At 44.7% G+C, this 16,412-nt stretch overlaps 1 protein-coding gene across 4 annotated transcripts in view; it reads left to right on the forward strand.

The window, feature by feature from the left end:
- The first annotated feature begins 91 nt into the window (after window positions 1-91).
- The window catches only part of ZNF10 (zinc finger protein 10), a 64,504-nt gene continuing 48,183 nt past the window's right edge, over window positions 92-16,412 (forward strand). Inside the window, exons 1-4 of one of the 4 annotated variants that reach the window (XM_067701332.1) lie at window positions 92-294; window positions 11,116-11,202; window positions 12,712-12,838; window positions 13,184-13,279. In XM_067701332.1, coding sequence (XP_067557433.1) covers window positions 217-294; window positions 11,116-11,202; window positions 12,712-12,838; window positions 13,184-13,279 — 388 coding nt within the window. In that variant the 5' untranslated portion in view covers window positions 92-216. Of the gene's footprint in view, window positions 308-6,641; window positions 7,284-11,115; window positions 11,203-12,711; window positions 12,839-13,183; window positions 13,280-16,412 lie in introns of those variants that run through there. The other 3 variants (XM_067701329.1, XM_067701330.1, XM_067701331.1) reach the window with 3 other exon arrangements.

A 16,412-nucleotide genomic window follows, 5' to 3' on the forward strand; every position in this document is an offset into this window, starting at 1 on the left:
CTTCCCAGGAGCCTCCGCGCCGCCCCGCGGAGCGATTCTGGGCTTTGCGTCCGGCTGCGCTTCTCGGCGGGTCGTGAGTGGACGTGGAGCGCGTGCGCGTGCGCGAGGGCCCGGGGCGCGGCGTGGGCTGTGGGGACCGGGTGGGCGCAGGAGGCCGGGCGGGGACCGAGCTGTCGCCGCCCGCCCTGCGGACCCGCGCGGGACGCGGAGGCCCGGATGTGGGCGCGCTCGCCGAGCCGCTGCCTTTGTGACGGTGCCGCCCCGTCGGCGACGCTCCCGGTGCTGCGCCTGCAGGTGCCGATCGCAGGTACACGCGAGAGGGCTGGATGTGGTTTCTTCCTAGCGGGAGGCGGCGGCGCCGCCGTTTCCTCGTCTCCTCGCCGAGGCGGACGGTTTTCACCAACAAATGGTTTTTCTTCCCTGTGGTCTCCCGGCCTGAGTGATCCCCACTGCCACTTGGATTCGCTCGCCTTCGCGTTGGTGGGACGGGACCCTGACGCCCGTACGCGCCGGGCGGTGGTGGGGAGTTTGAACCACATATTCTCAGCGATGCAAAATAAGATTTCTTCTGTTCCTGTTTTTTTTTTTTTTTTCCTTCCCAACTGGGGCCAGATGTTTAAAACTTTGCATATGGCCTTTCCAGCATCTGCTAAACGTGATCATGCTCTTTTTCGTTAGAGTAGGAAATTTCTTTACAGTAAATGTCCTAACGTTCCTAAAAGACATCCAACGTGGTTATACTGGTTTTAAAAAATATATACTTCTGGATTCTATTCCTGGATATTATAGAAGTTATATGCTGCAGACATTGATGAAGTGGGTATACTTTTAAGAAGTTTGGTGGCAGAAAGGGCTGGATTGATTTCTATTTCTGGCTCCAGTCTAAAAATATTCATTAAAAAAACTTATTACTTATTGAGACTTATTTTGGCAGTTATTTTCCTCAGAATTGCCTGTCTTATCAATATTTTCAGTGTTTAAGATCCAGCAGGTTCGGCATCTCTAGCTCCTGGCTTCCTGATCTTCAGTTGTTGGGTTTTCTTTTTTAATCAAATAGATTAATTGAGGGTGTGTGTGTGTTTAACCAGTTTGACTTTTCAGAGATAGCTCATAATTATTATATTTTTATTTTCTCTTGACAGTTAAACGAATCAAATTTGTACATAATCTAACACCTGGTATGAATGTGAAAGATGAGGTTGACATCAAAATTACCTAGATCCCACCCAAAGTATATGGAGAAGCAGAAGAATTTAAGTTCTATCTTTACTTCATATACAGAATATACTGTTAAAGAAAAAAATAAGAAGTAAAAGGGAAGACAGGTTGTCATCCACAGTGCTAGCTAAAAAATATTAGTCACCTTACCAGTGTTGACTAACGTTAACCTGGGACATAAGTAGCACAACCCCTTCCTGCCCCTTTTTAAACTACCTCAATACTGCAGTAATTTTCTTCGGCGACCTAACTAATCTCCTCTTCTCTTGTTTCATTAAAATTGTCCCTCTGTCTTGCAAAGCCTCCTGGACAAGTGGATGGCACACATTCCTGCCCTTCTTGAAAATTGTTCATTTGTTCTTTCATTCCCTCTCTCAACACATATTTCTTGAGCTCTTAGCATGTGCCAGTCACAGGGCCAGTATTTGAGATATATATCATAAGTTAAATGATTAAGTCTGTTTATCAGTATTTTATATAAACATCGCAAACTTTTGTTTAGGACAAGATATTAATAGTGTTTACATAGATACAAGGTGTACCTTCTGGAAAAGAGATGACAAAGTATCTTATTAATTAACTGCATCGCCAGCATGTACAAGAGATTTAGTTAATATCAATGAGTTTAGTAAAGGGACTGGAAAGAGCATATATATTAACAGATTGCTTAACTGTCCTCAGTAACAAATTTGCAAATACCTTTGTAGAAGAAAGTCTGTTCACAACAGGAAGAAGATACCTAGTAATTTTAGCTAGAAATGTATCTGAATAATAAGAGAAAACTTTAATATAATCCTAGAGTCATAAATAAGAATAAAGATTGAGTAGGAATGAGAGCAGTTCTGTTTATGGATTAAATGCACTTGTCAAGAAAATATTATTGGGATTGTTTTTTTAAAGAACCCCATGCAATTTGTTCTTTCTTTTATGTCTCCATCTTCTTAAAAATGTTATGAAAGTGACTCCTTTTCCTTTTAATTAGATGAGAAAATGTTTCTGTTAAAGGAAAAATACTCCTAGAAATGATGAGTTCCCTTGGTTTTCATCACATAATTCAAGCACTGAAAGCTTAGTAGCATATAGTTTAAAAAACATTTTAGTTTTAAAAAATTTTTGTTTTAAGGAAAAAGACGTTTCATTGTGTGATATCTCCGTTTTGCTTACAATAGACTTTCACCTGTAGTTTTCCTTATAGCATGACTCAGATCAGCCAGGGTCTTAAATCTTCTGGCTCTGAAGCAAGGTCAGGACTGGTGTGTCACCGGCTGTATATGCATCTCTGGCTTAGAACCGACACCAGGAGCATAATTTTTGCCTCTTTCCACACAATACCTTTCTGCTGTCTCATCCTTACCTTTTCTGGTCAATATTTTATTATGAAAAAGTTTGAACATACAGCTAAACTGAAAGAAGTTTACAGTGAATACTTGTAACCTCCCCTCCTAGACTCTACCATTAACATTTTACTATACTAATTTGAACATATATCTGTCTGCCCCTTTCTTCATCAGTCCCTCTTTTTTGGGATGCATTTCAAAGTAAATTGCAGCCATCAGTATGCTTTCCTGAAATACTTCTGAATGCATGTGCATTGTTAACCAGAATTTAATGTTTGTTTCGCTTATGCTTTTGATGTGAAATTTACATAAAATGAAATGCACAACCTGAGAGTGTCCGTTTGTTGAGTTTTCACAGATGCACAATCTTTGCGGAGTATGGCTTTGCTGTCTCTGCTGCTGGGTCCTTTTGCTGATGATCCCTTGTCCTTCACAGATGCCAAATACCAGTGAACTTATTCAGAACCTTAAGAGATCTGTTCTCTTTTATTAAGAATTACACACTCCATATGCCCAAGCAAAACGCTATCCCCTAGAAGGTCTCGCCGGTCCCTGGGCTCTGGTCCTCAAGCACTGGGTCTTCCAGTCTCCACTGCTTGCCCTGAGGGCAGACATCTGTACAAACCACAGGTTATCGCCAAGTGTTTGACAAGTGCCGGAGTGAACAAATACAAAGCACTGTGCTGGCCTCTTTCCAGGTTTTGGAGTGAGGTTATCCCAGTTCTCAAGAAGTTCTTCATCTTACAGGGAGGTGGGCAAATGAGCCGGGCGTTGAAGTGCTAGGAGCGTGGGCAAAAGGCTCCAGGGATTTTCTCTGGGACGATGGGAAGGCTTTTGGAAAAGGTGGCATGTGAATGAGGCTTAGAGAACATGGGGCAAGTGCAGTAGGATTGAAGGTTGAAAGGTTGTCAGGGCCCAGAATGTGGATGGTTGTGATCAGAGCTGTGCCTGGAACCTCTGTGCCTCATATGGTAACTTCCATAGCCTTCTTGCTGGTGCTGGAAGCTTCTTTCAGGCCATCTCTGCCCTGGTGGTTTGCAGAATAGCAGCTCTCAAAAGACATCTGAGTCCTAACTGCCAGAAGCTGTGGCTGTATCAGCTTATTGGCAACAGGAACCGTGTAGATGTGATTCAGCTGAGCACCTTGGAACGGGGAGCCTGCCCTGGGTTATGTGGGTGGGACAGGGGGGCAGAGGGTGAGGGTCGGAGGACTTGTGACATCGGAGGCAGCAGGGCACAGGGGGCAGTGACCTTGCTGCTGCGGGCTTCCTGCCTGCAAGTCTGGTCCCTCCCTCCGAGCTGTTGAGCCCACCCCTGCCCTGCTTCATGCCTACAGACACGCCCAGGTCCGCATTTGATCCTACGGCCTCTTCTAGCTCCGCCCTTTCACTGCTGTTCTCGCCTCCAAACTTTTCAGCCCTATTGTGGAATTTGTCTGCTGTTCCCGCTTTAGCGAACCTTCATCTAGCCAGTCAGGGCACTAGAATCCCTAATTCATCTGAACTCTGTTAATCCTCCCTTCCTTGAAGTTCTCCCTTCTGGCTTCTGATATACATCTCTACAGCTCTTCTACAGATCTGTCTGTAGATCTTCTCATTCTCTGGTGGATCTTTCTCTGCTTCCTTTTTGGGCTTCCTTTTCTCCTCTGTTTTCTTCCTAGATACTAATTTATCCCACAATTTTTTTCCCTTTTAGATCCCCATGATTTTTTAAGATTAATTAATTTATTTTTGGCTGCGCCAGGTCTCTGTTGCTGCGCGCGGGCTTTCTTTAGTTGCGGCGAGCAGGTGCTGCTCTTCCTTGTGGTGTGCAGGCTTCTCATTGTAGTGTCTTCTCTTGTTGCGGAGCACGGGCTCTAGGCGCACGGGCTTCAGGAGTTGTGGCACGCAGGCTTCAGTAGTTGTGGCTCGCAGGCTCTAGAGCACAGGCTCAGTAGTTGTGGTGCACGGGCTTAGTTGCTCCGCGGCATGTGGGATCTTCCTGGACCAGGGCTCGAACCCATGTCCCCTGCATTGGCAGGAGGATTCTTAACCACTGCGTCACCAGGGAAGTCCTATCCCACAATTTTCTGGTCCTACAGTTTATTTTACTCTCCATGGTATCTTTGGTTGATTTTATACACTGCCATGGTGTCATCTGATAATGCTGTTACCCAGCTTTACCAGATGTTCTGTCTCCTGGTGAGCTTTATAGGAATCATGGCGCAGGGATGTATAATCTCCCTTAGACCCCATCTGTCTCCTTCACCTGCATCAGAGTAGATGAATACGTCACCCCCAAATCTGTGACTAAAGATCCACCCCCACTCCCCGCAAGAAGTTGTTCTGTTTGAGAATATAGCTGTGCAGCTTGAGTAGATCCAGGTAGAGCAGAAATGTGGATGGCGGCTGATACAGCTGGATAACCCTCACAGCTAAACGTGTCCTTCTCCCTCTCCCTTCTCTGGCTCACGCACCGTGTGCACAGCCAATCCTACCCCCAGACATTATTGTCCATTCTGTCACCCAGAAACCTGGGGTCACCTTGAACCCTTAACCTGTATTCCCATTCACATCTAATCAATTCCATTGCTGCGCTCCTTTGTGCTCCTGTATTCTGGATCACAGTTTCCCTCCTGCCTGGTTTCTTTGCAGGTGTTTCATCCCCCTCTAGTCCATCACACAACTACCTCAAAGGCAGACACATCTGTTGTCATTGCCCAGCTGACAGCATGTGGGCAAGAGCCTGTTTCTGAGGACGGCACTTTGGGCCTCTGTGACCTCGACCTGGCCTGTTTCTGGCTGCTCCCTGCCCTGCACCACATTCGACGGCCACACTGAGCTTCTCCCCCTACGTCACCGTCGAAAGCCCTGCTTTTGTTCATGATTCCCCACCCTCGCTTATCTGCCTGAACTCAGACGCGTTCTGGACTCAGCCTTAGACCCCCAGCTCCTGCTGGCTGCTGTCTGTGTTCCATGGAGGTTGGTTTCTTCAGCTTGCCTTAGCTGCTGAGGGCAGGGATAAATGCTTCGCTCACATTTTATCCCCTGGGCGTGGGACACAGCCGGGATCATAGTAAAGTGTTCAGCAATGATTTAGAAAAATGACAGAAGATCACAATAGTTATCAGCTTACCTGCTGTTTCCCTAAATACAAATGAAAACCCATCCTGGTGTCCCTCCCCTGGCAATATCGGTTGTTACGTTAGAGAAGTCAGTTTTGTTCAGTTGCATAAGAATATCCTTTGTAAATCTGGTGTCTGATGGAAGGATCTGATTACCCCCAAGAAATGGTAGAAACTGAGAATTAAATAGACTCCATGACAGCTGGGGTCAGTGGCTGCCAACCGTGGTGCACGTCGCACGTCAGAAGCACCTGCAGTGCTCCCTCCCCAGGGAGTTAAATGAGAAGCTCTTGGTGGGGGAGGGTGGCGTGGGACCCAGGTATTAATAACTTATTAATATAGGGGGAAAGGCCAGTGTGCAATCAGGGCTATAAACTGTCAGTTTAGATAAAGTTTTAAGTAAATTATCTAGAAGTGGGCGTTAAGGGAAATTAGGGTGACATAAGACTATTTGCTTTAAATCATAAAACAGGAGAGTCACTGGAATGAACCTTAGATGTCCATGTAAACTGGAGGCTGTATATAGTTGTTTTTTTTTTCTTTTTAAATAAGATCCTATTCAAAGTTTATCAGTGACCAGAAATTTCCTGCCTCTTTCCGTGACCTGATCTGTTACCAGGTGTTGTTTGATTAATGGTGTCTTATTATTGTTGACTTGTAATTGACTTCTTTGTGACTCCACACATTTCTCCTAATTCTGCCCTCTGGAACAACTCAGAATAAATATTATCCCTGTGGACTTCCCTGGTGGTGCAGTGGTTAGGAATCTGCCTGCCAATGCAGGGAACACGAGTTCGATCCTTGGTCTGGGAACATCCCACATGCTGCAGAGCAACTAAGCCCGTGCACCACAACTACTGAGCCTGAGCTCTAGAGCCCGCGAGCCACAACTACTGAGCCTGCAAACCACAACTACTGAGCCTGTGCTCTAGAGCCCACGAGCCACAACTACTGAGCCCGTGTGTCACAACTACTGAAGCCTGCGCGCCTAGAGCCCGTGCTCCGCAACAAGAGAAGCCACCGCAGTGAGAAGCCTGTGCACCGCAACGAAGAGTAGCCCCTGCTCGCCACAACTAGAGAAAGCCCACACACAGCAACAAAGACCCAACGTAGCCAAAAAAAGAAAACATAAAATGTTTAAAAATATATATATTATCCCTGTTCCACAGGACCTGTAAATGTGTGAAGACCATTCTCTTGCTTCACCCAAGTAATTTCTTATGCAGGCTGGACGTCCGTGGTTATTTCAGCCTTTACTCACCTGAGCTCAGTGAGGGAGGGGCCTGTCTGAACAGCTGTTGCTCTGGGCTCAGCCCCTGGAATAGTACTTGGCATGTGGTTCATGAGCCCTTGGTTAACATCTGGATCAAGAAGGTGTGAACAAGGAACACACGCGTTCATCCCACCTTTCCATCCTGCTGACTGGATTCTGACTCCTGGAAATGAGCCTGTGCTCCTCTGATGATACCCCACAGAGAACACGTGTCTGCTTCTGTGTCTTAACTCCCACAGCTGGTGTGTTCAGCTAAAATTACTCAAGTTTCTGGGGAAGGGTTAAAAGAAGTAAGGACGGACCTGTGCCTGGCATCAGAGACCTCACCCCAAGCAGACATGACCTTGGGCAGGTAGCTGTGCTCTCTGGCTGTACTTTTGTTCAGTTCATGTTGCTTCCTGTCCTAGGGACTGTGGGAGCACAGAGGTGAAAGAACTAAACCTTCCTGGAGAAGTTAGGGAATGACACAGGAAAGGGTGATGTTTGATCTTGCAGGATGGGTAGGATTTTACCAAGCGGCACGAAAGGGCAGAGCCTTCCTGGCCTAGGACTAGGGCGTGTGAAGAGGTTGGGCAGTTCAGGTGGTGCAGCATGGATGGGTGGGTGGGGGGGTTGTAGTTTGATGGGACATTTAGGGCTAGTGAGGGAGAAAAGGGCCCGCCACAAAGAACCCTAAATCCATGCTGAGGACTTGGTCCATTTTCCTGTGAGTACTGGGAGATCAGCAGAGAATTCTAATCAAGAAGCGCAGCTTACGTGTTTTAAGAGATGATGCTGATGTGGACACTCATCGGAGTGAGAAAGTCCGGAGGCGGAGAAGCCAAGCCCGAGCCAAGGCCGTGGGATCTGGAGGGGTGGGAGCTAGAGAAACGTCTAGGAGGGGATTTACAGGCTGTAGTAACTGATTGGATGTTAAGAGGACAGGGTCTAGAAAGATACTTGTGTTACTTGTCCCTAGATATCGTGTATGTTTTTAATTAACAAGCAGATAATCCTTACCGTGTGTCAGGCACTGTTTTCTGTGTTTCACAAATATGGACTCATTTAAGTCTCGTAATAACCTATGGTAGGCACTATTTAGTCCCCACTGTACAGATGAAGAGACCGAGATACTGAAAGGTTAAGAAGCCACCTGTGAGCAGTGGAGCGGGGTCTGAACCTAGGCAGTCTGGCTGCAGAAGCCATGCTGTTAACCACAGTTGGGAATATTCAGTTGAGGTTGGGGAAGACGTAGGGGCAGAGGACAGAGTGATCTGTTCATTCCAGCCCAGCACTGAGCCTGTCGTGAGCCAACAATGGGATGGACCATGGGGTAAAACGAGTAGGTGTGCTCTGTGCTCTGTAAGTGCCCAGGGGGCCATTGAAAGGGCGGAGACTGGGAAAGACAGAGAAGCAACAAAGGGTGACCTACATTTAAGCTAATCATAATTTTAAATTTTTATTAGTATTTTTAATTTTTAAAAGTGGATGTATAGTTGATTTACAGTGTTGTGTTAATTACTGCTGAACAGGGAATTCCCTGCTGGTCCAGTGGTTAGGACTCTGTGCTTTCATTGCTGAAGATGTGGGTTCAATCCCTGGTCGGGGAACTAAGATCCCACAAGCCATGCGACGTGGCTAAAAGACAAAAAAAAAGTTACTGCTGTACAGCAAAGTGATTCAGTTATGTATGTGTGTGTGTACATTCTCTCTTTTCATATTCTTTTCCATTATGGTTTATCATAGGCTATTGAGTATAATTCCCTGTGCTCTACAGTAGGACCTTGTTGTCTGTCCATTCTATATATAACAGTTTGCATCTGCTGACCCCAGACTCCCAATCCTCCCCTCCCCCTCGGCCACTGAAAGTCTGTTTTCTATGTCTGTGGGTCTTTTTCTGTTTCATAGCTAAGTTCATTTGTGTCATATTTTAGATTCCACACATAAGTGATATCGTATGGTATTTGTCTTTCTTTTTCTGACTTACTTCACTTAGTATGATAATCTCTAGTTGTATCTAATCATAATTTTTTAAGTCATTAGAGAAGACTAAGAAGTACCAAGCTGTATAGAGGAAAACTAGGTGAGGGGCTACCAAAGTCAGTAAAGAGGTTCAAGAACAATTGAGAGGCCAGCAGTGCCTCTATAACAGGTGTCATTGGTGAAAACCAGTTTAGCACTGGTGAGGGGGTCAGAAACCGTAGTGCTTTTATTCATGTACAATAAGTATGGGTAGAATTGAAATGGAAATCCTTAAGATCTCCAGAAGACAAAGGGGCAAACAGTGTAAAAGAAAGCAAATACAAAAGAGCCATCAACATGAACATATGGGAAATAGTCAGACCTAGTATTCAAGGGTGGAAATTAAAGATACAATCTAAATTTAAAACAAGTTAAAAGTGCAGTGTTTATAGACGTCTACTTCTGTCCAAGATGGAGTAACAGAGAGGGGATTTACCTATCCTCTTGCCCGAACAAACAGCAACAACAACAAAAAGACAAAATACATGAAACAAACGTTTAAAGACATTCGATATCAGACCACAAAGGACAGTTATCCCTGAGAGATGGAAAACCAAGCAGGTTAGCCCTCTGACTGCCCCGGTTTATTGCCTTGAGGGGGTTTCCAGGTTACAGCAGAGGTAGGGGAAGCTGAGAGGGGCTGAGCAGACCCTGAGTCCAGAATGCAGAGCTGAGGCTGGGGAGGGCAGGGCAGCAGCCTTCACAGAGTGCAGAGGGTGCCCTCGAGTGATCACACAAAGCACACACGGGGGAGGAAGCTGCAGGGAACAGCATGTGGTGTTCACATGGGGGTTATGGCCATTACTGCTGGCCAGGCTGGAAAGCTCTTCTGATTCCTGGAGCATTGGGAGTGGAGCTCTATGAAGCACTGAAAAGAAAAATACCTGTCTGCTTAGTATCCTATATTTGGCAAAAGTATATTTCAACAACAAAGGCAAGACAACCTCCAGAATGGGAGAAAATATTTGGAAGTTATATTATCTGATAAGTGTTTACTATCCAGAATAGATAAGGAACTACAGTTCAACAACTAAAAGACAAACGTCCCGGGCTTCCCTGGTGGTGCAGTGATGGAGAGTCCGCCTGCCAATGCAGGGGACACAGGTTCGAGCCCCGGTCCGGGAAGATCCCACATGCCACGGAGCGGCTGGGCCCGTGAGCCATGGCCGCTGAGCCTGCGCCTCCGGAGCCTGTGCTCCGCAACGGGAGAGGCCACAACAGCGAGAGGACCGCGTACCACAAAAAAAAAAAAAAACAATGACCCAATTTAAAAATAGGTAAGGTACTTGAACATACATTTCTCCAAAGAAGATACACAAATGGCCAGTAAGCACATGAAAATAATGCAAATGAAAAGCACAGTGAGATACCACTTCACCCCTACTAAGATGGCTATATAATTTAAAAGATGGCACAAGTGTTGGCAAGCATGGGGGGAAGTTGGAACCCTTGTACATTACTTGTGTGAAAGTAAAATGACGCAGCCACTATGGAAAACAGTTTGGTGGGTCCTCAAAAAGCTAAACATAAAATTACCGTATGAGCCAGCAATTCCACTCCTAGGTATACCCGTCAGCAGATGAGTGGATAAACAAAATGTGGTGGGTCCATACAGCGGATTATTATTCAGCCATTAGAGTGAACTACTGATACAGGCTACAACATGCATGAATCTTGAAAACATGATGCTGAGTGAAATAAGCCTGACACGAAAGGGCAAATATCGTATGATTTCCTTTTAACCTATAAGGGAAAAGAATCTGAAAAAGAATATATATATATATATATATATATATATATATATATATATATATATATATGTAAAACTGAGTCACTTTGCTGTACACCTGGAACTACCACAACATTGTAAATCAGCCATACTTCGGTAATAAAAGGGATTTCTAAAAACTAAGAGGATTTGATGTAGTATTAGAAACATTCAGTTCCAAATGAAATTTAACACGGAACTCTAGAGGCTGCAGGGTGTGGGAGAGGCAGTCTTCGGAGCTCTTTTCTTCCTACTCTCGGGGATTCCGGGCACTATAGGTGTATTTCTGGAACAGTCAGATGTCATCTGGTTGTGTGGATATATAGGTACAGCAGTTGGTCTGAGGGAATCTAGACTCGCGATTAATGAGAACCAGGTCACAGCATCTCTCCTCAAGTTTCTGCCTTTTCCGCAGCTTCACCTGCTTGGGATCTCCTGTTACTCAGGAAGCGTCAGGAACGAGGAGGGCATGGAGGCCGAGTTGCTAACTGCCCGGTCCCACGTAAGTTGGGCTGCCTTCATTCTTTTTTGTTTTCCGACTGAGAATCCCTTTTTAGTTAAGGGTTCTTAAGGGATCCGTATCTCAGACACTTCCTCCAATAGACTAGCACTGTTTGTTTGCTTTATTTATAGCTGTAGTTTTATTTCCTTTCATATCAAAGAAACACAACTTGAACAGAAATGTGTGAAATATTGAGGACTCTGATGAGATGCTCTTTCGTCTACAATGAGGAATGACTGAGCACACAGCAAGCTTTCTCCCTTCAAGATGATGACAGAACTAGGATGTTGGTGCCTTTCTGAAGGATTCTCTGGTCCCTGGTGGTCTTGGGTGTGGGGCTGGTGTGTTAATTCCTCCCTGGGGACTGCCTGTGGAGGAGCTTGGGGACAAGTTAGGTAATTATCCAGGAGTAACTGCAACCAAGACAGGAAGAGCCCCGGGAGAGGGTGGGTCCTCTGGGGACAGAGAGATGGGTGGGGGACCCTCCTTCAGCCTCACTCAGCTTCGCCCCTAGGTGATCCTTCATACTTTACTTCTACGTATTCAAAACCCCACCAGAAAGCACAGTCTTTGCTTTTGGCTGTCCTACATATTTTGAAGGATTTACGGGAAGAAAAGTAGTCTATTGTATTTACCCAGATATTTACCCTTTTTCTTTCTCATCCATCATTCCTGAGATTTAAAGTTTCTCTCTTGTGTCATTTCCCTTCTGCCTGACGAATTACCTTTAGCATACTTTTAGAGCAGGTCTGCTGGTAACAAATCCTGTTTGTTTAACTTTCTTTGAGAATGTATTTTTCATCATTCCTGAAAGATATTTTCACCCAATAATTGAAATTCTGGCATGACAGTTCTTTTCTTTCGGCATTAAAAAATCTCCACTATTCCACTGTCGTTTTACCTTCACAGTCTTTGATGAGAAACGCTCAGTTATTCAAATGGGTTTTTTTCTGTGTCATCTATAGATCCCTTTGATGTGTCTAATAAAGGCCTTGCTTCTGTATCTATTGTTTTATTACTATTAAAATATAATCTCTTCTCTATTTTTTAAATGCCTACCAATATTTAGGAAAAATGTTTTGGAAATTTATTTTAGGTCATAAAACATGGCTAGGTTGGTCTCTTAAGCATAAAGTTGCACTTGAGCTCAAGACTGTTTTTCCCTTCTTCTCCTGCCTTGTATTAGGTTCTAATTATTTTACATAAGTGTAGATTAACTGATTCTCCTTGCTTTAGCTGTTTACAACATACTTGATTTAAATGAAGTGTTTCTGACAGTTTCTAAACTGAAAGCATAACATGGAACAGGTTTCTAGACAGTACGTACTTAATACCATTCCTTTTAGGACTTGTCCAGAATTCAATGTAAATACTACTCACTCCTAGAATGAGTTCTATTCTGTCCTGTTTCCCTACCCAAGTGCTATCTGCCTAATCTCTCTTTCTGTCAATATTCGGGAAAGGGAGGGCAGAGATATACATCAGGCTCAAATTTGCTTTGTGTTGTAGACACTGGTGACCTTCAAGGACATACTTGTGAACTTCACGAGGGAGGAGTGGAAGCTGCTGGACCCTGCTCAGCAGCTCATGTACAAAGATGTGATGTTGGAGAACTACAGAAACCTGGTGTCCTTGGGTGAGATGGACCTCTGTTTGGGGGTTTTGGGTTCCTCATTGATCAAAAGGTATGGAGAGCCTGAAGCATACATTGGAGTGTGAGCTTGGGGCCAGGGACCTAATTTCTTTGGGGCATGGAACAGGGTTTTCGTACTCCTGCTTTTATGAAAAAAAAAATTGTTTTCGTTTGTTGAATTTTAAGAAATGTGTATTTTGCTGCCTCTGTAGCCCTACCTTGTCTACTCTTCAGAGCCCCCCAGGACTATTGAAGGGGCCCGGGGTTGGGGGTGAACTGGGATGCTTCTTTGTGTCCAGCCCAGAGCTCCCAACCCTCGCCCAGTTCTTTATCTTTCACTGGGAACAGGGCATCAGCTTCCCAAGCCAGAGGTGATCCTGCAGTTGGAGAAGGGGGAGGAGCCATGGCTGTTGGAGAGAGGGATTCACCAAGAGACCTATCCAGGTGAGAACCAGACCACCCGTTTGGGGGAGGAGTCCCTGGCGAGAGTGGTCACTAGTTCTCTGCATTTCGAAGGTGAGGACTGGGTTTATTTAGCTTCGGTTTCCCCACTGCTAGTCTGCTTTCTAGTCTTGTCACACTTCCATTTGCATTCATTAAAATTATCTTTCTGATGTTTCCATCTCCGGGCTATTGTATAAAGAAGATGTGGCACATATATACAATGGAATATTACTCAGCCATAAAAAGAAACGAAATTGAGCTATTTGTAATGAGGTGGATAGACCTAGAGTCTGTCATACAGAGTGAAGTAAGTCAGAAAGAAAAAGACAAATACCGTATGCTAACACATATATATGGAATTTAAGAAGAAAAAAAAAAATGTCATGAAGAACCTAGGGGTAAGAGAGGAATAAAGACACAGACCTACTGGAGAACGGACTTGAGGGTATGGGGAGGGGGAAGGGTGAGCTGTGACAGGGCGAGAGAGAGTCATGGATATATACACACTAACAAACGTAAGGTAGATAGCTAGCGGGAAGCAGCCACATGGCACAGGGATATCGGCTCGGTGCTTTGTGACCGCCTGGATGGGTGGGATAGAGAGGGTGGGAGGGAGGGAGACGCAAGAGGGAAGAGATATGGGAACATATGTATATGTATAACTGATTCACTTTGTTATAAAGCAGAAACTAACACACCATTGTAAAGCAATTATACCGCAATAAAGATGTTAAAAAAATTATCTTTCTGTTTCAGTGCTTGGTTCCAGCCCTGTTCATTTTGCTTTCCTGATTATTACTACTAACTCAAGCATCTGTGTCCTCTTATCTTTCATAGAATTATTCTATTATCTTTGCCTGTCTTTTCCCTGTCCTGTGTCCCTTCCCACAGCCTTTGATCTGCTGCTCTGTGTAAGCTCTGCCATGGGACCCCATCGCCTGCCCCTGCTCTGAGTTTGTTTTTTGCCGGTTAGCAAATTGCAGCAGAGGCATCACCAATCCCTGTTGACTTAACCCTCCTTCCTTTCCAGAATTGCTGCTCTCAAAAACACCTGTTTTCTCATAATCTGGCTCTTTATTTAATTTTTTTTTCATTTTAATCTTAATATCTGTAAAATGCAGACCACTGTGTGGATTTCTAGCGTCAGTCCTTTCCCCAGCTCCCCTGTGTAGAGAAGATCAGCCTTCTGGGTCAAGAAATGAAGGCAGTGCTTCATCTTCCTCCTGTTCTGTTCTCTCTGAGCAATGCTGTCTCTGACCCCTGTCTCTAAGCTCAGTGCTCTGATGTCTTTCTCCTTAGCCCAGCCATCTGGGGCGTTGCTGTCTGGACCTTGCTGCTGATGGCCAACCCTGTGTGCTAGTGACCCACGTTGACTCCTGGGGACACATGGCCTCCCAGGCCCGGTGCAGTCTAGGCACCTCGTAATCCTCTGGCACTCACGTCCACTCATGCCAGGCATTTCCCTGAACCTCAGGCTGTGAGTGTGATGTGAATGAAGTCGTTAGCGTCTCAGTCGTCCTCTATGTTTCGCCTCCAGTCCTTTTTTGTGAAACCTTTTGGCTTATTAAGTACAGGTTCCTTCTTTTTCTGAGCTTCCACTTTGTTTCTACTTTTAAATGTCATAAATTTTGTTTTTGACTTTTTTTACATTGGGCCTCGTAGGTGACTGTAGCCCGTACCTGTCTCAGGGCAGGTCCCTCAGACACTGGGAAGTACTTGATCAGTCAGCTGCTTTGGGGCCATGGCAGGAAAGACTGTTCTCTGTTTCCTTTCATTTCCCTATTTCTTCCTGTCCTTATTTTTTCCATTCATGTGTTCAGTTTAGCAGGCTTTCCTGGATGTCTGTTGACAAGTATCCAAAAATAACTGACTATAACCAGCAGTTTAAATTTTTAGTGGGAAATTTGTTGTCAAAAGAAATACTGAAATTCCATGTATGTGCTTAATCGACTGGAATTTAAGGGAATCTACAAGCTCTGGGAACTTCATTATCAAAATGAAAAGTATAATGGGTGATGGCTTTAAAAACTCAGTTGATGAATTGATTAATGGATGCTGCAGATTTTGAAGATAACGCACCTGAGTTATCTTCCACATTACAGAACACATGGAAGATTTTTAGGACTTTAATGCGTCCGTGTTTTCTGTCGCTTTCTCCAGACTTGTCTTTCCATACCCAGCCCTACCCCTCATCACACATGTTCATTCTAGAATTTTCCAGTTGGCATTAGTAGTTTGAAAAACTTCTCCATGGGATTCTGATGCACTGGGTGGAGGAGAGGGAAAAGATGGCATATGTCCTGTCAAAAACTCATCAAGGTAGAGGTGTGTGTATATGTAATGGAGTATTATTTATCCTTAAAAAGGAAGGAAATACTGCAGTTTGCTACAACGTAGATGAACTTTGAGGACATTATGCTGGGTGAAATAAGCCAGTCTCAGAAGGACAAATAGTGTATGATTCCACGTATGTAAGGTACTTGAAGTAGCCAAAATTATAAAGACACAAAGTATAATGGTGATTGCTGGGAGCTGGGTTGAGAGGAGATTGGGTCCTTATTGTTTAATAGGTATGGAGTTTCAGTTTTATAAGATGAAAATGGATGGTGGTGATGGCTGTACAACAATGTGAATACACTTAATACTTGAATTGTGCACTTAAAAATGGTTAAGATGGTGCATTTTATGTTATATGTATTGTTTTAATCACAATTTTTAAAAAAAGAAATCAGGGTGGGGAAGAAACTAGCAACTAACAGAGCTGGGAATGAAAATGAGGACTGGGAAAGGGGTTTGGGTTGTACAAAGGAGGCAGTTAGGAGCCTGGCACAGGGATTGTTTACCAGGGATTGTTTCCTGTGGCAGCCAAAACAAAGTTCCACAAACTGGGTGGCTTAAATCAACACATTTATTGTCTCACAGTTCTAGAGGTCAGAAGTCTCTAGAACAGTGTGGGCAGGCCGTGTGCCCTCTGGGGCTCCAGGGGAGGGTCCTTCCCGCCTCTTCCAGCTCTGGTGCCCCAGGTGCCCCTTGGCTTGTAGACACATCACCTCACCCAGCCTCCATCTTCACATGGCTGCCTCCCCTGTGTGTCTGCCTCTGTATCTTCTCTCCTTTTCTTGTAAGGACACCA

This window comes from Pseudorca crassidens, chromosome 12, assembly GCF_039906515.1.
Source record: "Pseudorca crassidens isolate mPseCra1 chromosome 12, mPseCra1.hap1, whole genome shotgun sequence".
Taxonomy (NCBI): Eukaryota; Metazoa; Chordata; class Mammalia; order Artiodactyla; family Delphinidae; genus Pseudorca; species Pseudorca crassidens.